At 41.1% G+C, this 23,704-nt stretch overlaps 1 protein-coding gene across 3 annotated transcripts in view; it reads right to left on the bottom strand.

The window, feature by feature from the left end:
- KCNQ1 (potassium voltage-gated channel subfamily Q member 1) overlaps window positions 1-23,704 on the bottom strand; it is a 299,981-nt gene that overhangs the window by 176,283 nt on the left and 99,994 nt on the right. For 2 of the 3 annotated variants that reach the window (XM_079987211.1, XM_079987213.1), the window contains exons 11-12: window positions 21,233-21,298; window positions 19,825-19,945 (exon numbers count right to left, since the gene is read on the bottom strand). In XM_079987211.1, the coding sequence (XP_079843337.1) occupies window positions 19,825-19,945; window positions 21,233-21,298 (187 nt within the window). The remainder of the gene's footprint in view (window positions 1-19,824; window positions 19,946-21,232; window positions 21,299-23,704) is intronic. The other variant, XM_079987212.1, reaches the window with a different exon arrangement.

The following is a 23,704-nucleotide window of genomic DNA, read 5'->3' on the forward strand; positions in this document are numbered from 1 at the left end:
CCTCCCCCACAACAAACACTCTGTGAGGTGAGTGGGGCTGAGGGACTTCAAAGAAGTGTGACTAGCCCAAGGTCACCCAGCAGCTGCATGTGGAGGAGCAGAGACGCGAACCCAGTTCACCAGATTATGAGTCCTCCGCTCTTAACCACTACACCACACTGGCTCTCAAAAAGACATTAAAACACATGTGGACAGATACTATGAAGACATTTCACCAAAAGGAACTTTTGACATGGATGCTGCCAGCTGCCAGGATCTCCACAGCACTTGTGGGGAAATAGGTTTGTTTGTTTTTTTAATCTATATTACAATATAAAAATCTCTGGAATTCAGTTATCGAAGAAAAAATAAGAATAAGTTATGGGTCTCTAAGGGACAGGAAGGCTTCAATTTCTATTCTGTATGGTGGGATTTTATTTCACTACCCATTCTGGTTTTGCACAAAATTTGAAATGAGCAGAGCAAGAAACATTTGGATCCTAGAACAGGTACACAGTGCTAGAGGCTCTGCATCAGGTCAAATATGCTGGGCCCCATGAGGCATTTAATGAATGTCTGTTGCAATTAGCAATGAAGGATTACAAAAGTGCTTTTCTTTACATTACTGCGTCATTTTGCTATAGTTTAAAAATTATGATGCTGGGCTTCCTTAGCTGTAACAACTGCACTGATTTGCAGCAGTTCATGACTGCAAGGATTAAGCTTTAACTCTTATTAATACAGCTATTTGTCTGCTGTTGTGTAAACTGTAAATCTGGCACATGATGGATGGCCCTTCCCCAAGTGCTCATTGTGCCCTGGTCTTTTATCAATTATACATGCACATACGGAGAAAGGAAGCTACATTTTTAAAAGTTGCATTTTACAAAAAGAAAAAGTTGTGAAGTCTGTTTTTGTTTTGAGTCTTGAAATCTAACCATCTTTAAAACTGACTGACAAATATCTCATAATCTCAAGAATCTTGTGAGACAATTCTAGTCAAAGCTAGTCTAGTCAGGTATCCATCTTGCTCCCAGAAACTACTGTTCAAGGTACCCATAGGAATTCTGCTCAACATGATGTAAGGAAAGGCACACACATAAAGACGACAGGAACACATTTTTCAAAATGTCTTTCCCCTCCTTATTCAACTGTCGAGGAGAACAAATGCATTGTCCAGTGAAGATTATAAATGAGCACATGCCCAGCATTTACCAAAAAGAAAAAGGCTTTTGAAAAGATAGGTCCTAGTGCTTAGAACTATTTTCCTAATAAACACAAATACTTTTATTTACGTATATTGAAACAGGGGAGTAATAATAGAAAAAATATCTTAGCTAATGTGATGTGTGTTACTCAATGCAACCAAAGAGACATTTAACAAATTTTAAACTACACGTTCCTATTGCAGCTAAAGAGAATGGCCCTAGTGGCGCAACATAATGCTTGGACAGTTTCACAGAGGGTAGGCAATTCTTGGGATACACTGGCCCTGGAGTGTTAAGAACGATAAAGCCACAACAAGCTTATTTAATTGAGCTTGGATACATTTTGGTAATCGGTATGGCTGGCAAAGAATTGGTTTGTTATAATATGATCTAGTCACAGCCCTAGAAGCCACCTTTTGAAACTTCCAAGCTCTCTTCAAGGTCATCCCTAAGCAGAACAGATAACTAATTCAAGTTCTAAGCAACTTCGGCGTGAATGATTTAAGTGAAGTTTAGCCTTTCCATAAAAGGGCACAGCTGGCGCACAAACTGAAACTGGTGAAAGGCACTCCGGGCCACTGCCAGCACTGCCAAGGCTGTTCCCAGAAGTTGTGAAACTGTTGCTTTTCACAAGAGAGCACAACTTCATCAAGTACACTAACTCCTATGTCACTCCACCCTTTGTTCACACACACCCAGTCCAAAAACTAGTACCAGTTACTTGTTCGCAACTTCTACTGCTTCCCGAGGTTCAGAGGACAGAAACGAGAGGCTGTCATCCATACACTGGTGACACACCAGCCCAAATCCCCATATGACCTCACCCAGCAATTTTACTTTCCCTGCATTATTACTAATTATGGGGATGACATGTCCTTACCATATGACATGCCCCAACAGCATGGAAGCTCTGATGCTCTGTTGCTGACTTAACAAACTGGCATACTAACAACTCCTCATTTTGTTAAGCTTTAACACTCAGATCTATGGGATCTTTATTACACAGCATGAACGTGTGTAATATTGCAGGTGTGATACTCTAAAAATGGTTCATATAATCTTAAATGTAGGCCCATGCAGCTGAAGCTATCCAAGCCTCATTTGTACAGAAGAGGACACAACTGTTCTACTTCACAATACTTCTTCATCATTTCTCTATAGATTTTCCACAGAAATACAGCCTTTTGAACTTGTTTTTAAACTGCTCAGTTTTCTGCTGCAAAGAAAACCTTACTTGTTTGAGAATAGAAGGAAATGAATACAATGAGAGTGGGATAAGAGATCTAAGCCTCCCGTCTTTCTTGCTGCATGGGCTTCTTTATGCTTTTCTGCTAACAAAAAACGGATTCCAGTCATATCGCAGCATTTTGTGGGGAGGGGCTTTGCAGACACTACCCAGAGTACTTTAGCTTCTTCCTCATCCTCTGCCCCTTAAGAAATATAGAAGCTTTTCCTAAACTGTGCTAGACTTCCACATCCTTTAGGTCTTTTCCCCCTTACTGTCCATGTAGACAAGGGGCACCTAGGTCCTTAATATCCACAATATAAACAAGCATGTCACTGGACAGTTCCAGAATAGTGGGTGTGGCGATCACACAGGGTCCCCGGATGTTTAATGGTTTCTTGATCCCTGTGCCACACTGTGCTCGCTTCCCGGCTGCCACCAACCAGTTACTCTCTGGTAAAACACTGAGTCCAGTCAGTTGTTAAAAGTGAACCAAAAAAACCAAGTTTATTTTACAAATATTAACAAGTTTATGGTTTCTCAGATAATATTCCTGTCAATATCTTAACTTTAGTTTCTTTACCGGCCTATACCTTCCTAATACCTTCTGGCTGATTATCTCAACTGTTTGACTGACTCCTCCCAACAAATTCTCTCGCTCTCTCACACCAGACTAGCCCAACCCACAGACTTATCTTCTCTGTCTCTTCTAACTCCAGACTGTCTTTTCAATAACTCTAACTCTAACTCCCTATAAAACCTCTGTGCTTAAACCTTATACACAGTTAACTCTGCCCCCTGGGTTCTCATTGGTTAGTCATTTTACAATTAGTTAACCCTTTCCCTATGAAACCAGTATGATGTCACACATAGGAGGGCAAACGCCACAGTGGGTGTTGAGGTACCCTTGGCAAAAGACAGAGCAAGGGAGATGTGGGGTTGTGTGGAGCCCAATGAGCCATGGATGGGAGATTCTCTGGAAGTCGCTATAACCTTAGTAAAAACAGTGGTGGTGAGGTGGGGAATGTAATTGATAATAAATAATCACTAAGAAATAATCACCTCTGAAAATCAGTGGGAGTTAAGTTTGCTCTATATATTATTGTTTGTTTGTTTTACTGCTTCATGTTTCGAAGAAAAATCTCCAAACAGTTTACAACAGCCTAAAAATATTACAAATAGAAGTAAAAAATGAAAAATACAGTAAGCTTCCGCATTCTAGAGCAACATAAAGGTAAAGGTAAAGGTACCCCTGCCCGTACGGGCCAGTCTTGACAGACTCTGGGGTTGTGCGCCCATCTCACTTAAGAGGCCAGGGGCCAGCGCTGTCCGGAGACACTTCCGGGTCACGTGGCCAGCGTGACATCGCTGCTCTGGCCAGAGCCAGAGCCAGAGCCGCACACGGAAACGCCGTTTACCTTCCCGCTGGTAAGCGGTCCCTATTTATCTACTTGCACCCGGAGGTGCTTTCGAACTGCTAGGTTGGCAGGCGCTGGGACCGAGCAGCGGGAGCGCACCCCGCCGCAGGGATTCGAACCGCCGACCTTTCGATCGGCAAGCCCTAGGCGCTGAGGCTTTAACCCACAGCGCCACCTGCGTCCACAGCGCCACCTGCGTCATAGCAACATAGATAACAGGAAAAAGAAAACCAGTGCTTCACATATTTTTCTGGGGAACATTGTTGCTAGGGAGAATTGCCTTACAGAGGAACACCTTCTGCCTGATAGTCACCTAGTTCACTTTACCAGGCAGGGATATAGGGTGAAAAATCTCCTGAGAAAATCTTTATAAATGTCAGGTTGATGTGGGGTGAGGAGGTACATTGGGTACTCCAAGCCCAAGCCACCTAAGGCTTTAAAATTTAGCACCAGTGCTTTGCGCTGCTTCTAGAAGCAGCCAGCAGTCAGTGCAGTTCTTTAAGACTGATGAAGTATGTACAAACCAGCACAACCAAGCTAAGCATCTTGAAGCCACATTGTAAAACCTTGTGAGTTTCCAAACCCTCTTCAAGGACAGCCCCACATAAATATTGTACAATGGCCTCTGGGTGCGTACAAGTGAGTTGGTCAGAAACAAAGGTGCCCCTGGGGAATAAATCCTATGTGGCCTGAAACATTTTATTTGTGGGGAAGGAGAGGGAGGAAATGTTTCCCCTAGGTTTTGCTTCCATACACTGTTTGGCAAAGGCACTGCAAAGTTGGCATCTCACAATAATGTTAATTTTTTTTAAAAAAAAATCATTCATGAGCTCAACTATGGGGTGTGTGAGTGTGAGTGAGAGAAGCCAGTCTCTCTCTCTCTCTCTCTCTCTCTCTCTCTCTGTGTGTGTGTGTGTGTGTGTGTGTGAGAGAGAGAGAGAGAGAGACAGACAGACAGACACACACACACACACACTTAGAAGGTGTGCGTGATTTAAAGCACAGCAACCTTTATCATAGCATCACAACAGGCTTATAAAAGCCTTCAAACTAACATGTGAGAGGACTTCAGTCCAGGTAAAATATTACTACTACCCTTTGGACATAATATCTGGAGCTTAAAAAGCAATTTTAGAAATTCACTTATTTCCTACATTCCACAAGATTCATAGTGGGCATTGCCTGATTGGCTTTTTCGGAGCACAATGCTACCAAATAACAAAAAAAGTAACAGAAGCAACTATTTCTTGGTGCTTTTGCATACCTTATCCAAACAAACAAACAAACAAACAAACAAACAGATCTGTCTCACATTCAGCCTGATCAGCAACTAGCCACAAAATCAATTTTCTGTGTGCCACTTGGTTTTCAAAGCTAAAGGCTTTTTTCATTCAGGTTTGTAGCTGCTTGGATACACACTTTAAAAATTGTTTCTATGTGTGGGAGAGATAAGCATGTGCTTAACTGTCTCTCATTAAAGGTGACTGAGTTGCTGAATCTTTGGCTGGCTTCCACCCTAAGAATCTGCTCTTTATGAAAAAAGTTTGAAAACAAGCATCTTGTCATCCTCACTTAAATACAAAATCTCTTGCATGACAGGACTGCCCCCTTGTGTTATGTTAGATCCAATTCGGTTTTAAGATAGATTCAGAAGGTGACTCATAAGCTTTATATAGAAACTGATGGGGGTTTTTCATTTGTGCTCAGCTAATTTCTAAACTTCTAATAGTTAGAAATTCTGTACTAAGATAGAAACTATATAAGATGGGACCTTAGTTTGAGAGAAACTATTCCTGGGAAATGTCATTGTAGTAGTTGCGTCCAGTGATTCAGTCACTTCAAAAAGCAGATACTATACAGCTCCTCAAAAATAATAACATTGTGAGCTGCTTTAAATAATTAAAAGAAAACTTTCCAGAAAATATACAAAAGATGAATTTTGTAATGAGTTTTCCCTTTGAGCAAATCGGTCACTTCTCCCTTTACAAGACTGCAAAAATAATCCCCTTATTCACTCCCCCAGGGGCATAGGAAGCTGCCTTAAGACCAAGTCAGACTACTGGTTCATCTGTCTCAGTATTATCAACTGTGACTGACAGAAGCTCTCCAGGGTTTCAGGCCAGAGTCTTTCCCACTTCTACACAGAGGTGCTGAGGACTGAACCTTCCACGTGCAAAGCAGCAATGCCTCTGTGGCACCAGCACCCACTATATAGTACAGATTTGTTTGTTTGTTTGTTTTTTTATAATAATATTTATTGGGTTTTACAGAAAAAAGGTTCACAAAAACAAAACAAAAATGAAAATACACATACACACATATAAAAGAAAAAACAAAAACAAAACTTAAAAAGATTTAAAAAAGAAAAATCCCTTTTTCAAATATCATACCATTCATTAACTTATTTTCATGACTTCCTCACATCTCCCTTTTTTGTATCCCATTTAAAAGTTTAAACAGCAAATTCATAACTTCTTAATTTTACCCTTAGTTAATTATCCTCATGAATTTTAGCTTCTAATCATATTGCTAAGACCCCTTCATTTCATTCCAACATCATTCGCATTCAAAAATTTTACAATGTTTCTGTAAATACATCTTAAATTTCTTCCAGTCTTCTTCCACCGACTCTTCTCCCTGATCTCGGATTCTGCCAGTCATTTCCGCCATTTCCATATACTCCATCAGTTGCATCTGCCAATCTTCCAGCGTGGGTAGATCTTGTGTCTTCCAATGTTTTGCAATAAGAATTCTTGCTGCAGCTGTTGCGTACATAAAAAAAGTTCTATCCTTCTTTAACACCAATTGGCCGACTATGCCCAGGAGAAAAGCCTCTGGTTTCTTAGGGAAAGTGTACTTAAGTACCTTTTTTAGTTCATTATATATCATCTCCCAGAAAGCCTTAATCCTTGGGCACGTCCACCAAAGGTGGAAGAATGTACCTTCAGTTTCTTTACATTTCCAACATTTGTTATCGGGCAAATGATAAATTTTTGCAAGCTTGACTGGGGTCATGTACCACCTATACACCATTTTCATATTATTCTCTCTTAAGGCATTACATGCCGTAAATTTAATCCCGGTGGTCCATAACTTCTCCCAGTCAGCAAAGATAATATTGTATCCTATATCTTGTGCCCATTTTATCATAGCTGATTTTACCGTTTCTTCCTCCGTGTTCCATTTCAGCAGCAGGTTATACATTTTTGACAATACTTTAACATTGGGTTCTAACAGCTCTGTCTCTAACTTTGACTTTTCCACCTGGAAGCCCACTTTCTTGTCCTGGTTATATGCTTCTCTTATTTGAAAATAATGTAACCAGTCTCGCACCTTATCTTTAAGTTTCTCATAACTCTGCAGTTTCAATTTACCACCTTCCTCTTCCAAGATTTCCCAATACTTTGGCCATTTTGTCTCCATATTAAGTTTTTTCAACGCTTTGGCCTCCATGGGTGAGAGCCACCTTGGGGTTTTCCTTTCCAAAAGATCTTTATACCTCGACCATACATTAAACAGTGCTTTTCTGACAATATGGTTTTTAAAAGACTTATGTACCTTAACCTTGCCATACCACAAGTATGCATGCCATCCAAATGCATTATCATAACCGTCAAGATCTAAAACGTCAGTGTTTTCAAGAAGTAGCCATTCCTTCAACCAGCAAAAAGCTGCTGATTTATAATATAACTTCAAATCTGGCAGGGCAAATCCCCCTCTATCTTTAGAATCTGTAAGTATCTTAAATTTTATTCTGGGCTTTTTGCCCTGCCAGACAAATCTTGATATATCTCTTTGCCACCTCTTAAAACAGTCCATTTTGTCAATAATTTGTAACGATTGAAACAAAAACAACAATCTCGGCAATACATTCATCTTAATAACAGAAATTCGGCCTAGCAAGGAAAGCTTCAAGTTTGTCCATATTTCCAAATCCTTTTTCACCTCTGACCAGCATTTTTCATAGTTATCCTTAAAATAGATTCACGTTCTTAGAGGTCATGTTTACCCCTAGGTATTTAACTTTCTTTACCAATGTTAGATCTGTCTCCTTCTGAAACCTTTCTCTTTCAATCGGAGTCAAGTTTTTCCCCAAAATCTTAGTTTTAGTCTTATTTAACTTGAATCCCGCCACATGACCAAAATCCTGGATTATTTCTAAAGCCCTCTTGGTACTAGCTATTGGCTCTTGTAATGTCAAAACCAGGTCATCTGCATATGCTTTAAGTTTATAGTGCTTAACTCCGACCTGAATACCCTGTATCAAACGGTCCCTTCTAATCATGTTAAGTAAGACTTCCAGGACTGAAATAAAAAGTAATGGGGAAATTGGGCAGCCTTGTCGTGTCCCTTTCTCAATTCTAAACTCTTCTGACACCACATTGTTCACTATCAGTTTTGCCTTTTGTTCAGAGTAAATCGCACCTATACCATTCTCGAAGTTTTGTCCCACCCCCATCCCTGAAGGTTTTTTTTCCATAAAGTTCCAAGAAATATTATCAAAGGCTTTCTCTGCATCCACAAATATCAGAACCGCTTCTGTATTAATTTCCACCTGTAACTTTTCTAAAATATTAATTATGTTCCTCATATTGTCAGATAGGTGTCTACCAGGGAGAAAGCCAGCCTGGTCTTTGTGTATTGTTTCAACTAAAACTTTTTTCAATCTTTTAGCCAAAATATCAGCAAAAATTTTGTAATCTACATTTAAAAGGGATATGGGACGGTAGTTCCTAAGTTGCGTCTTCTCAGTCTCATCTTTTGGTATAAGTGTGATAAATGCTTCTTGCCACGACTCTGGCGCTTTTTCCCCCTCCATAATTTCGTTACAAACCTCCTTTAATGGTTGAATCAAGTAGTCTTTCAAAGTTCTGTAATATTTGGAGGTTAGCCCATCAGGTCCTGGAGACTTGCCTGGTACAGATTTGGGATTGAACAGTTAGGTCATGGGTAGTGTCAGAGGCTTAATGCTGTCCAGCTGGCATAGATAAGACTCCGGGCTCCCAGCCAGTTCCAAACTATTTGATTTATTTGACAAAGTTCAAACGTACATCTCCAGCTGTCAGGGGCTCAGGAGCAGAGGCACAGGGAAGAGAGGAGATGGAGAGCGAAGGGGAAGAATCCGAGGGGAGCGTAGGAGAAGAGGACAGTGGACCGAGGGATTCCATGAGCCTCTCCAGCGAATCGGAAGATTCACAGAAGGGGGCGCCAGTGGCCAGGGGTAGGGGGTTCCCAAGGGGAACGCCCCAGGAGCAAGGGGGCAGCAGGGACTCCCAGAGCAGTAGTTGGAAATCAGGACCAGCTTCCCCACCAGAGCAGAGTGGGGGGGAAGAGTCCCAAGTATCGGGGCCAGTGCATTCCCCACCAGGGAGAGAAGATGAGGCAGGGCTGACCACGCCTCCATCAGAAAGTCGGACAACGGAGGGGAGGTCAGATCCGGCCAGTATCCCGGAAGAGGGAAGCAGTGACCGAAGTAGTGTAACGGTTAGGAGAAAGGTCACTGGGTTGGCGCGAGAGGCAAGTTCAAAGGTACAGGAGCGCGGGACAGCAGAGAATGAGGATTGGGAACCGGGTCCTAAAGCCCGCAGGAGGCAGGGGGAGGAGCTAAGCGACTCAGCGTCGGAGGAGTCCAGAAAGGGCAATGCCCCAGCAGGCAGGAGGACCCAGAAGAGGAGAGAACAGCGGAAAAGGTGGAGCAGGGCTAGGATCTTAAACTGGTGTCAGAGGGGAGGAGACTCAGACGGGACTTCGCCGATCTAGGGTTTAAGATGTAGGGCTGCGCGCTGCGGCTTTGAAATGGAAATTGAACTTCAATAAAGACTTTTGTACATTACGATAGCCTAGCGTTGGTCCTCTGTGAGCTGGGACCTAGAGGCAGCTCTGACACCAGCGTTTCAATTAGCGTCCGTCCCGTTGTTGCGCAGTTGCTGCCTCTAATCTTTCTTCTTCCTTTTCCGTACCCAGCATGCAAGTCTGTGGAAACTCCTCCCCTGACTTCCTCTGTGTACAGAATGACTTATTCCAGGCTCCTCCTCCTCCCCCTCTACGTCAGACCCACTGTCAGACGACAGGCTGCTGATAATCTCTTTAGGCTCTCTATAACTGCTGGTTTCTGTCCTTTCATCTTTTCCCGTTTGCCTCTCCCTGACAGGTAGGCAACCTAAGGCCCGGGGGCCGGATCTGGCCCAATCGCCTTCTAAATCTGGCCCCCAGACAGTCTGGGAATCAGTGTGTTCTTACATGAGTAGAATGTGTGCTTTTATTTAAAACGCATCTCTCGGGTATTTGTGGGGCATAGGAATTCGTTCATTTTTTTTCTATTTTCCAAAATATAGTCCAGCCCCACACAAGCTCTGAGGGACAGTGGGCCGGCCCCCTGCTGAAAAAGTTTGCTGACCCCTGAGTTAGGTGATTTAAATCAATCAATCAATTAATTAATTGAGGAGACATCTGAATTTCAACAGTAATAGTGTAAAGGTTGCTGGTGTCACAAACCTCTTGCTTCCTGCCTTACTATTTGCATAACTAGGCACCACTGGGGCCATCCTGGTAACATCGTCATAGGGATGAACTAGAGTCGAGGGCTAGACTGCCATCCAGTTTCATTCTGAAAGGCCTTTCAGTGCTTCTGAAGGATGCTCAGATTTTGGCAAATCTTTGGGAGAAATTTTGCAGTTATGGAGCAGTCACTAACCGCTTTCCTTTAACTGCCTATGTCTGAACATGCAGATAAAGAGAAAATGGTAAAGAAATCCAGGGGGGCATATAGTACAGGCACTCTCTTGGGTATGCGGGCTTGAGGGCGTTCTTGGGTCATACTTAAAACCATGCCAAATGTTTACCAGGGGACATTTCAGTAAGTCTGCATTGCTTACACATTTTTACAACTATTGGGTTGTAGCCAACAAAGTCATACTCACTACTGAAACCAATTGGCAAGTCAGTTTTGTCCATTCATTCTGATGAGCCTACTCTGAGTATGGCATAGCTGCACAAAGCCCACTATTACTCAGAACTGCTGCTGCTTCAGTGCAGCATTTCTGCTTCTCACCTACTCAGTTCTATTCTACTATGTACCGTAGTTCCTAAAGGGAAAGGCACATCCCCAAAGCTCTCTCCCAGGTGAATGTTTCAGGTAACCTAAATGCCAGATTTCAGGTGACACCTCTTCTTCCTATACCAGTAAAGTCATTCAAGGTGAAGAATTGGATTGACTTGGAGAAGTATGGGGCTTTGGTTTAGAGGAATTATACTCTTTCCATGTCAACACAATATATAAGCTTATGTCTGCATCAGCACCAGTACCATTATCCACTAAGCAGTTGTGCAGGTGTTTTAGGGATTGGCTGTGTACAGCAGGACTTCTGTTGCTCTTTTCCAAAGACCAGCCCCCTGTGCAACTACTGTTCAAAAAATGACCACAAAAATCCTGCTGTACACATGGGTCTCTCCTTCACAGTTCTCTGGACAGAAGCCTACATTTTTGCCAATATTGAGTTTCGTAGCACAAGTTGTTTCCAGCTGTGGTGTGCAGCCTCTGGGAGTTTCAAAAGTGGTCCAAAAGGCTATTGCATACTCTTTATGGTTCAAGTTACTTTTTAAAAAATGAAACTGGTTTAATAATGATTTAATAATTTAATGTTGTCGAGAGATAGCATTAAAATAAGATTATGAAAATATCTAGTGGATAAAGACCCCCCCTCCCCCTGCAAAAAAAGGGACGCTGTTGTGCAGCACTGAAATCTCCTGGTGCACTTCCTATTTTTAAGCAAGGAACATTACAAACGATCACGATATTAATAAAAGTACCATTTCCATTATGGCAAAGGGTGCGGGTAAAATGCATTCCAATATTATTATTTAAATGTGCGCCTAAAATTTGATATGGGCAGGATTGGTTTAGATTTATAAAATGAAAAGCAGATGGTTTCAGAATAACTGCTAAAATCACTACAGCTTTATTACCCTTCAGTAGCTGCTCCCCATTTATTTCAATTGAGGCCAACTACCTAGGGCCAAGAGTGCAACTGCTGCTTGCGGTGTGATTTGCTCATTCATTCCAACCAAATTCAGTGAGGAATTCTGGGTTAGAAACTGGCTGCAGAAAAAGGTCACTGCAAGCTTATCACCTAGGTTGGATAAGCAGTCTTGGCTGTGTAATATTTTAATGAAATGGAGCAATATATCCCTAGCAAATTATTCAGTTGTGTTTCCCCATAACTCCTGCATGTCATAACTTCATATGGTGGACTTTAATAAGAGCCTTGGAAAACCTCATAAATCATGAGCAAACGAGCAGAAAACAAGCCAGAATACAACAAGTTAACACTGAACTCCAGCTTAGGGGTGTGCAGTGCTCAATAATAATAATAAAATAAAAGAGGTGGTGATACTCCTATCTTGATAAAAGCGCTGTGGGTGCCAGACCAAGATGTCTGCCATGGGCAACAAAAAAAGATGTGCTGCTACTTCATACCGGTGAGTACCATCACAGAAAAAGCACTGGGGATATGAGAGCTCCAATGCACACTTGGGATTCGTGGGCATGAAAGAGCTCCCTCACTTATTTCAAAGGAAGGAACAAATCCTAGCTCACAGTGAGAGAGGTGCACATGCATTTGTACACATGTAGGTACGCATAAAGAATCCCTCCACTGAAATTAATGAGAAACACTAATTTTGCACCAGAAAGCTATATATAGAGCTAAGCATACACAGTTCTCTGGAATGAATGGGGGAACTGGTCCAACCATTCCACATTTATATACACTAATAGATCAAAGTACCCCACCAAAACTGCACAGATCCATCTTCTGATAAGAATCTTCACATTCATTAGGCATTTAATGTGTGCCTATAGTGGAGATCAATCCTATATGTAAAGCAGACAAAGCTTTTTATTTTAGATACTGTCAGAGCTGCCTCCAGGTCCCAGCTCACAGAGGACCAACGCTAGGCTGTAGTTATGTACAAAAGTCTTTATTGAGATTCAGTCTCCATTTTAAAGCCGCAGCGTGCAGCTCTACGTCCCGACCTTAGACCGGCGAAGTCCTGTCTGAGTCTCCTCCCCCTCCACACCAGTTCAAGACTCTCGCTTTGCTCCACCTCTTCCTAAATTCCTTTCTCCTCTGGGCCCTCCTGCCCGCTAGGGTCTCATCCTTCCTGGACTCCTCTGACGCTGACCCTGACGATTCTTGCCCCTCCTTCCGGCGGGCTTTAGGACCTGGTTCCCTATCCGGGCTACCTTCTGTGCCGCTCGCCTGTACCTTTGAACTTGGCGCGCGCGCCCAGCCTGCAACTTTCCTCTTAACCGTTAACTCGCTCTCCGATGGAGGCGTGGTCCACCCTGACTCATCTTCTCTCGCTGGTGGTGCATATGTGGGCTCTGACACCTGGGACTCCTCCCCCCCATTACGCTCTGGTGGGGAAGCTGGTCCTGATTTGCCACTGCTGCTCTGGGAGTCCCCGCTGGCCCCTTGCTTCTGGGGTGTCCCCCTTGGGTCGCCCCTTGCCCTGCCCATCGGCGCCCCCTTCTGTGAATCTTCCGATTCGCTGGAGAGGCTCATGGAATCTATCGGGCTGCTGTCATATTCTCCTACGCTGCCCTCGGATTGCTCCCCCTCGCTTTCCATCTCCTCTCCTCCCTGCGCTCCCGCTGAGTCCCTGACAGATACTTTGTGTGGTGGAAAACTAAAGATGCAGGTTATGAATTATTGCTAAAATACCACCTCCAGTTAATTATATTTGAAAAACATATAGCGTAATGCATGGCAGCCATAAACTGAACCTTTTATTTTGAACCTCAGTTCTAGAAACTTGGCTGATTTATTTGTAAGGAAATTTTGCCGAAGGGTTTTGATTATCTTGCACACATTGAGAGCATGCCACAGCCAAACTCAAATGCTGTTATTGTTTTCTAAGCAAGGAACACAGGTTCAAGAGAGGAGCAACATGGAACAGAGAAGATATAGGGAGATGGGTGCGTAGCTATTTCCTTATATTTTTTCCTTCTCTGCTTCAAATTCCCCCTCCAACCTGTTTTCCATTTTTCAAAAAAATAATAAAAAATCAGGTTATAATAGGTAATTTATAGGTAATTTAAGATTGCAGCAAACTTTCTCTTGGAATATTAGCTACCAACGTTACTATGTGTAATATTTTACAAAAATGCTATGTACATAATACCCAATATTAATTATAGTATGGTCAAAAGACAAATTTACTGACTTTAAACAGAAGTGATGATAAGAATTCAATGAAATAAATAAATATGGGGCATCATCTCTCATCCCAACTCCTGCATTTGCATTTATTGCTCTATGTGGTGTCTAAAATAAACATAGATAAATTCAGGGCACATGCAGCTGCTCATTGGCCTTGCATTAGATGAACCTCGTGCTTCTGAATATGTAAGCAGCTGAAGTCTACTTTAATTACTTAATATCAGTCAAGTAAACTGACTCATGGAAAACAAGGAATCTAATATTAATCTAATGAAAGCAGCAGCTGTCTTTACTACTTTAAAGTAGTAGAACCTCAACATACAAGTGTATGCATCTGCTACAAGGTGTATTTTTTATTGTTTTATTTGCCAAAGGAAACAACATTCTCTTCTATTGGCCTGTAAATGTGCCATGTCAGTGTTTGCCATTGCTATGTAACTAATTCAGAGCATGAAAACTAATCCCATCTTGAATATTCCACTATACTGTAGTTTATAGGAGGATTATAGTATGGTTTCCCAACCTCCTTTTTTTGCCCAGATCTGCCCCCCAACCTGCATTTAAAGATAGCAGCCTGCCCTCTGCCAATTCATTATCTGCCAATCAAAGAAATAGAAACCCAGTAAACCAACCAAATGGCCAGCTTAGCACAGTATCTCTTTTTTCCTATTCTGTACATATGCTTGCATAGCTTCTGTCCTGAGAAAAGCATAACTGTGTGTGCGTGGCTAAATGCATTTAGCCTCTTAATGCTTTTATTATATTACATATGGAATAGTTAGAGCTTGCCTATTATCCTGAGATCGCAGGATGTGGAACAATAAAAAAATACCACAATTTAAAACAACAAATATATTGTTTTTAGACTAGAATGTACACATGTGAACTAAAAGGCACATGTAAGGCAATAGTAATGGCATCGTAATAATAATTTATATGCTAACATGGTATACTACTACCATACTTTCTTATTTTCCCTGCCTCTTAGGCGGAGTGGGGAGGAAGGTTGTTTATTTAAAAGTCTGTAAAGGATGGAATACTCTAATTACTTAACACAGAAGGAAACAGGATTCATGATGGACAAGTTTGATTGTAACACATCAGAAAACTGTTGTTTCATGCCTGATCTTTGGCTGTATGCTTGCTTTGATTGCTGCTGTTTAACTCCTCTCTGCAATTAACCATCAAGTTGTCTGTGTGCAAATCACATTTTAAATGTTGCTAGCTGCCCTGCAAACAGAGTTGTGGTGACAGCAGGTCAGTCATTATATCTGACCACTTGAAAGTGAATAAGCTGTATTTGCTCAGACTTTACAAGGGCCTTTGGAAATGAGGGAGGAAGATAAAAGCAGGAATCATTTACAATATGAGCCATCTAGTCAGCGCAAATAAGGATTCCTCCACTGTGGGAGCCATGCAGCTACTACAGTGGCTGCATGGCTCCCACACTCCACACCAGAGATTACAAATGTTTGCTCTGGACATAAGGTATCTTTAAACTAAGAAGCTGCCTCCAAATCACAAAGGTGAAAGAGGGCACTTTAATAATCAAATTACCAGGAATAAAAAAAGGCACAACCATTGCATATACAAAACTCAAAGCGTCACAAACCCAACATCTTTTTGGCTTGGCTATGAGATTTTGCAAATAGTTGGCGTGTGTATGGTGTGTATATTCTCTAAAATGACTAGATAATTATCCTTCTTGGCAGGGGTCTTCTGTAATAATAACACTGCAATGACAAAAGTGCAGTTGTGCTCACCTGAAAAGTAGTTTTCCATTCCCAGTGAAAGATCAGCAGGATGGGTTGATGGCTCCTCCCCCTGGTCAAAGGCAGGTAGCAGCCCTTTGGGAGGCAGGGCTCCCATCATGCACTTTGAGCAGACTTGCCAAGCTCAAGAAAAAGAAAAACATCCTACTTCCCAATCCAAACTACAACTAATCTCAACTGTGTAAGTAGATGATGATGATGATGATGATGATGAAGAAGAAACATTCCTGCAGCCCACTACATAGGGTGGGTCCAGCTGACTGGAAAAACTACATTTCAGGTGAGTGCAACTGTGATTCAGGTCAGGAGGGATGGGAAGTACAATAGCTAACCTCCCTAGGGCAGGTTAAGGCTGTAGGAGCTAAGGCAGGAAGACCTTCTGCAGGACCCTCTGGCCAAATGCTGCCTTGGCTAAGGTGCATGTGTCAGGTTGCAATGCCTGGTAAAGGTATATTGGCAGGAGGGGCTGTGTGTATAGGAAATGCAATGCACCCGTTTGACATATGAACAGGGAATATCTTTTAAATCTCACTTGTCTCCTTAGTCAATTCACACAATTCTTTTGAAAATGGTGTTCATGCTAAAAATAAGCTTTGTGAGATGGAATCCGAGCCGGATGATGGCATTCACGCCAAAATGAAAAGAGTGATGCAGTGCGGCAGCCCCGCCAGGCTTCTCCAGCATTCCCACTTTGAGAATGGAAGAAATTGGGCTGCTTCTCCCATCCCTTCACTGAGAGCGAAAGGGAGGAAAGACAAAAGTGCCAAGGCTAAAAAGAAGAAGATGCAGAGCATGGGAAAGGAGAGGCTAGGCAGGTGCTCCAGGTGAAGTAAACTGAAGCAGAAGAGAAGGAAAAATATATCTATGGAATGAGGAAAGAAAATACCACCTAACTAAGATGTTTAAAAAAAGAATATATAAACCTAAGGAGACAAGTGAGAGCTAATGGTGACTGGCTTCACTCAATGAAGGCAGGAACAGAACTACGGGATGGGAGCTGTATCTCCCTAAAGGTTGCTGCTGCCTGCTTTAGCTGGCATAAATGGCTTAATTGTTAGAGTGTTGGACTACGACCTGGGAGACCAGATATTGTTGGTCTATTGGGTGTGGGGAAGATACCACCCACTGCCCCTTATACTTCCTAAAGCTCTAGCTCTATTCTCATTTCTGCACTACTGGAACTCTGACAAAACTTGAGGGCTGTCAGATGGGGAGGATGAACCTCCACCTCCCTTTCCCCACAATTTAAATAAATAAACCTATTTGGCGATTGTATGGCTCTTGGGAATTTTACAGAAAGGGAACAAACCTTTGCAAGCCCTTTCATAAATCTCCCATCTGTCAGAGGCTCCAACAGCAGTGGAAGTGACTGATACTCCGACTGAGGTTCAGTTTACATCACCACAAAGGGTACTGTATCTTGGCACTCCTCCTCACCTTGATCTTGCTAGATCAGGAAATGGGAATTCAGAGAAAGACTCCCCTTTGCAGATGCCCCAAATATTCTATGAGGGACAGGAGTCCTCTGTATAGGTCAGGCCATAAAGGGTCCTCCCAGACTGTTGCTATTTTGGGGTAGCATCCAGTTGCACACCAGCAAATTCAGGTTGCGCAATCCAATATGATTTGGGGCTGGTGCACAACAAACCAGCTTCTTCAAAACATGGGATAAAAGAAAGTGACTGGAAAGTGTAGGGTAGCATTTGCTTGACGCAATGCTATCTATCCTCCCCACAACCAAATCAAAACGAATGCTCTGAAAGCAGCAGATATAATCAGATCTCCCCAGAAACAAATCTGGATTAATGCTCAATAAACAGCTCATCTGGAAGCGACCTCAGAGTATGTTCATGATCCCAAGTGTGTTGTGCTTAGAAACACATCTGTGATACTGCCCTGAAGCAAAACCAGTTCTGCTCTTGCTCACCAATTCATGCTGCTAGCTAAAGCAGCATAGTATTATATTGCTCCAGGTTCTTCCACACATCCAAGACATAACCATGCATCAAAGAAGAACTGCTGCATCTGGCTGCAGTTAGAAGGCAAATGCAGGTGCATCAGTACGAACAAAAGCTACTATGCGCTGCTGAGATTGGGGTCAACATCACAGTGAAACAGAACACATTATGGCACCGAGTCAGGCTTTGGCCCCTACTTTTGTTGCAGCAGTGCATTGGATCCAATCATGCATCTACCTCCTATCTCACTTTTCTTAATGTGGACAGGCGTGTAAGCTCCATAAACGTGGCCATGATTGAGTTAGGGAGACCCCAGAGACACCCTTAACTAAGTGTGATTTTCACAAGGCTGCTGCTGGCTTACTGCTCCTGGACCCATGGGATATTCCTGACGTACTTGTGATGAAACAGACAAGTACCAGTTGCAAGAGTTTCTCCATCCTTCCCAAGTAAGTGAAAACAGAGATTTTAAACACATTCCTTAATCTGACTTTTACCAAGAAAGTTTCCTGACAGTACAGTAGGTAACCAATATTTTTGCCAGGTGATTTATATTGCCTGTCAAAGAGAAGTAATTTTATGCTCTCAGGTGAAATCTGTTTGCAGATACTTTTTGCCAAGCACATGCCTGCAATTCACACAGCGGCTCTTACTCACGCCTTTGTGGTTATGGAATCAGTTTCTTTCATACACGCTCATTTTCATGGCCCCTGGGGCATATTAATTTATATGCAGCACTACAGTCCAAGATTCAACAGCACATTATTCTTTCTGGTTCCAAAGCCCTTCATTCTCTAACCAGGAGTTACAGTGTTATGCAGCTGGGCTATAAAATATTCTTCATGCTGATATGTCTCTTATAGAGCATGGATCACTTTTACAGTCTGAACTGAAGCTGCATTTGATTTGACTTTTACATGCTAATTGGTTTACATGGATTGGCTAGATATTTTTGATATGTACTATGGAGCCATGCTTGCATGAAGGATTATACCAATGCAGCCTTTCAAATTTTAAGAGCTACTAGTTTACAGAGTTCCAGCAAAACAGACTACTTAAAAGAAAAACTGGGAGGAAGAAACACGTGAAGTCACAGTTATAAGAGCATAAAAAACATTTGTTTATGGATTCCCTTTGGAAATAAATCCTCACTGTTAATTATGTCATGTTGCAATTTTCTTTACAAACTTTTTTGTAATCAGAAACCACTTTTGTTTTTACGATAGTATAACTATAGATGCCTGCATTTCTGTGTTTGTGTACTATATAGATTGATACATGGATAGTTTTATACAGTACGCCTGCCAGGGTTACGTTCCAGGAATCGTGCCTAAAGCCACAATTGTGTACAGTATAGTCAAAACACATAGAGTTTGGTGACATTGACAAGGATACAAAGGAAGAATAAGATACAGTAAATACACCAAATATTGCATAGAGAGTTTAATAGGAAACTAGGAATGGACATCATTTAATCACATCTGAGCCAAGTCTGCTTATGCAGGTCCTCATAATCCACAACATGTCCTGACACCTCTCTGGGCAACAGGTGGATTCAATCTGGGTACTACTGCAATGGTGCTGTTATTCTCCATACCACATCACTGCTATTTTAACAGGAATAATTTCACACTGTTTAGATCTTATGAGAAATGTCCAAACAGGACACTAGCAGTTCAGGCACAACATGACACGTCCCTAAACACAAAAACCATGCCATCTATGAACTTTTCGTATAGCTATCCACAGTATTAGGTAAAAGTAAAAAGCATATCTCATAACTCAATAACCAATGCAGTATGTTTTGCTTAAAATGAAGAATTTCCATCAGGTGCAATGTGACCTAAAAGTCAGATTTGTTCCATGAGCAGAATGGATAACTTTTTAATCGATATCGGGACAGCATACATTAATTTCTACACAGAATGATTTTACATAAATGACTATAAGGTTGATCTAGGATTATATTTTAGCTTATAGCATGTATTGGTTGAACTTGTCTGGAGCAAATGATAGCATAATTCAGAAATCTGTGACTTACTGTGAGATGTGAGTTATTGGGGTCAGCAATGTTTCGCCTTCCAGGTCGAGTTCATCAGCAAAGCTGTTAGTCCTAATGAATGGTCCTGTGTTTGTATCTAAAAATGGAGAGTTTCTTTTCACTGTGAAAAAGAAACAGGAAGGTAAAGATTAAACTTGCTAGTAGGCAAAAGGCAGAATACTTTTTCTTTGGTAGGTCCATGATTCTGGAACGTCCAGTTAACCTCCATACAGTTACCACACTAGTTTTTCAGAAAGATTTTGAAAACCCACTTATTCTTGGTGGCTTTCTCATGACTGATACTCTTATCTAATTATTGTGCTCCTTTTGATGTTTTTTTATTTTGTTTTATTTCTGGACTAGATACATACTTTCTACATACATACATAATTTTATTTGTATGCTGCCTTTCCACAGTTCAATCCATGCTCAAAGTGGCTTACAGCATAAAAAGAACGCATAATTATAAAATTACATAAGTAGTCAAACCATAATTTTTTTAAAATGCACAACCAAACTGGACCATTTCCACATAAATCACAAGACCTAAAATAAAGATACAAATAACTAACAGGAGCAACAACCCTCACCTCAACAAAAAACCTTAAACAGGAGCCTACGAGTCTGGTCAGCAGTCTCACCTTTTGTAGCTGGAGTCAGTTGGGCCCCACCCTCCCAGGCCAGGTGGAAAACACCTACAAGACAGGGAGCATGTCTTCCAGGATTCTTTGGCCCCTTTAAAATACTATGAATCTAGAGTACTCATGAACAGAATTCTGCAAACAAGAAGCACCACTGGAGGTGAAAAGCTATTCTGCAGTGTTTGGGGACCCTCCAGAACAGTGTGGAAGGTGGCAAAAGGAGCTGCAAGGACAAGGAAGAATAAGCAAAAATCACCTTCTTCCTTTTCTTCTATCTGCAAATGGAAGCAACATTTCCATTTGCAAAAGAGTAAGTCTGGATCCAACTCAGTATAAATACCTAGTAGTAGTCACAGTACTTATTTGTTTAAGACTAGAAATAAATTTCAATCTCCAACTGGTTTTGTTTAAGCTTTGTACATTCAGTACAGTGGTACCTCGGGTTACAAACACCTCAGGTTACAAACACTTCAGGTTACAAACTCCGCTAACCTGGAAGTAGTACCTTGGGTTAATAACTTTGCCCCAGATAAGAACAGAAATTGAGGTAGGCCCCATTAGCTAAAGTGGTACCTCAAGTTAAGAACGGTTTCAGGTTAAGAACGGACCTCCAGAACAAATTTAGTTCATAAACTGAGGTACCACTGTATAGTTCTATCTTCTGAAAGGAAACCTCAATCTGTCCCATAAATTGTAACAGAATGGGCGAAATGTAGTGTCTACAAGCCCAGAGTTGAGCAAATGAAGCAAAGAGATGCAAGATTTACCTGGAGAAGGGGGAGAACTGGGAGATGGCTGCTCTGTAGAAAAGGATGACCAGGAATGCTGTCGGACTGAGTGAACAGGTGACAGGAGGGGTAGGAGAGACAGTGCACAGAACACCGAACAAGAAAGGAAGAAAGTCAAGAGAGGCAGTAATGCAATCCAAGCCAAAATTGCATCAGTTAATCTTTAAACAACAGGAAAACAGGTACCGGTATATTTCTTGTAAGTAAGGCACATAACCAATATGTTTCTCTTCCTTATAATTTAAAACTACTGTAATACATGTTGAGCCTTCCTGCATTTTTGAGCATTAGATAAGTAATATCAATATGACTTCTTAAATATTTCTATCATGTCCTTGGCTATTTCACCTTATTCACTTTTCCATTCCAACCCCCCCCCCCCTCATTTCCCCCCTACATGGGTAGTGTATTATCCTAAAGAATGAGAATAGAAAAGGCCACCTATAATTTCAGTAACCTCTACTATGGAAGGTATATAGACATTTTGTCCCACCATATTTATGTTAAGGGGAAACATTGTAAGCCTCCTTAAATTCTGGGAGAAATGTGGAAGAGAAATGTGTGAAGATACATTCAGAATAGATGTTTTCTACAGATAAACAATGGGTAAGACTTCACAAGTTAGAAATTAAACTTCATCACAGATTTAGATTGGTCAGTCTGACTTAGCAGGTTTGAGATTTTAGCCACGGCAAGATCTGCAAATGTTTAAGGCTTCTTAATGAAGTGTTGCTTATTTAATAGGTTTTTAAAACTTACCAGCTGCTTATAACTTTAGTCACTGATTTTATGGCTGAGTTCTACTTTATGCACTTGAGTAAAACAAAGTAACCCAAGGATTTTAATTTAAATAAATAATTTACTCCTTATGGGGGGAAATCTTCCATGTATTCTTTGCTTAAAAACAACCAGAGGCCATCTTTAAAAGAATCAATAGGTGAATTATTCTATGTCTACTTTAGTTATTTTAATATAATACAATTTCAAGTTTCAGCAAACCTAAATGTCCTATACATTATCCAGTAAACATCTTAAGGACATTATCCTGTAAATGTTAAGTTCTTTTAGGTCCTACTGGGAATTCAGTGGGAAAACTGAACCACATTCTTAACTATATCCCATTGAAACATAAGATTTAAAAGTGACACATCTATGATGAATCATGTCCTAAATCTCCCATCCCCCTCCCACCATAATAAAAATAGGACTAAAATTTTGAATCTTTTTAAAAATAAGGAAAATATTCATTGCAATTAGGAATTCAAGAAATGTAATGAGCTGAGATTCTTAGGCTGCCATTCTCTGCAGGAGTAAGCCCTACTGAATCCAGTTAGGCTTATTGTCAAGTAAACATGCATAAGCTTGCACTGCATTTTTTATTGCAGACTTCAAATAAAAATATAAAACAATGGGATTCACATGTCATCCTAATCAGTTACAAATGAGCAAGTGAAGAAAGAAAATAAATGGCACTGAGTAAAGACAGTGGATTAACTCATTTCCTACAATGCAATTATGGGAGACAATGTTAAGAGTATATCATGTAATTAAACATGATTTTTTATTTTAAAAATCCTACTTTTCTTCTTTACTAATTGAATCATGATAAGGACAGATGTGAAAGAATGCACATTTGTCCCACTTCAATTGCAGAATGTCAGCAGAAAAGCAGTATAGCCAATGGCCAGTGGGAGCATAAGAAAAGCACTGCAAGCAATGTTAAGTTTTCAGTGTCTGGCATGCTGTAGGAAAATACAAATTTCCTTAACTTACCAAGAAATTTGAACATTCCTTTTTGTCCTGTACACTTGTAAGAGTTTTGAGGGAAGAAAACAGAGGGAGGAGGAGGGAAAAGGGAGAATAGATGTCAGAAGGAAAAGGAAACCTTTGTTTCTAAACTGGAGTTAGTACCTGCTTATAGATTATGTTGCCCTTCAAATGGTGAAAGTCACAGTTAAAGGTTAATGTCACTTGGGCATAGAAAGCAGTGAAAGAAAGCTTTAACATCTTTTGTACTACATAACCTATTGAGAAACCAAGAACTGCATGTGAACTTTCTACCTGATATGCATTCCAATGTGGTATTCCCCATTGATATTTGCTCTATACAGCTCTTTTTTTATATATAAAAAATGAAATTTACTTGGAAGAAAACTTGGCAAACAGCTCTCAAAGGAAAGGGATGTGAGCTATAAAAATACCCATGTGTGAGTAGCAGGTATATAGGAGGACAAAGTAGTGCTTTCCTTGAACGCTTATGAGCTGCACAAGTATTCTTCAGAATCATTTATTTAAGGATGTTGCAGAAAGCTAACAAGAAAAATCAGATTATTATTCTAAAAAATGGAGGCTACCCAGAAGACTCATGCAGAACAGAAAGCAACTGAACAGTGAATAAGTAGCCTGCGGACCCTAGAAGGATAGTGTCATACTGTTAATTATAATAATATA

The sequence above is a fragment of the Podarcis cretensis genome (assembly GCF_951804945.1).
Source record: "Podarcis cretensis genome assembly, chromosome: 1".
Classification (NCBI taxonomy): domain Eukaryota; kingdom Metazoa; phylum Chordata; class Lepidosauria; order Squamata; family Lacertidae; genus Podarcis; species Podarcis cretensis.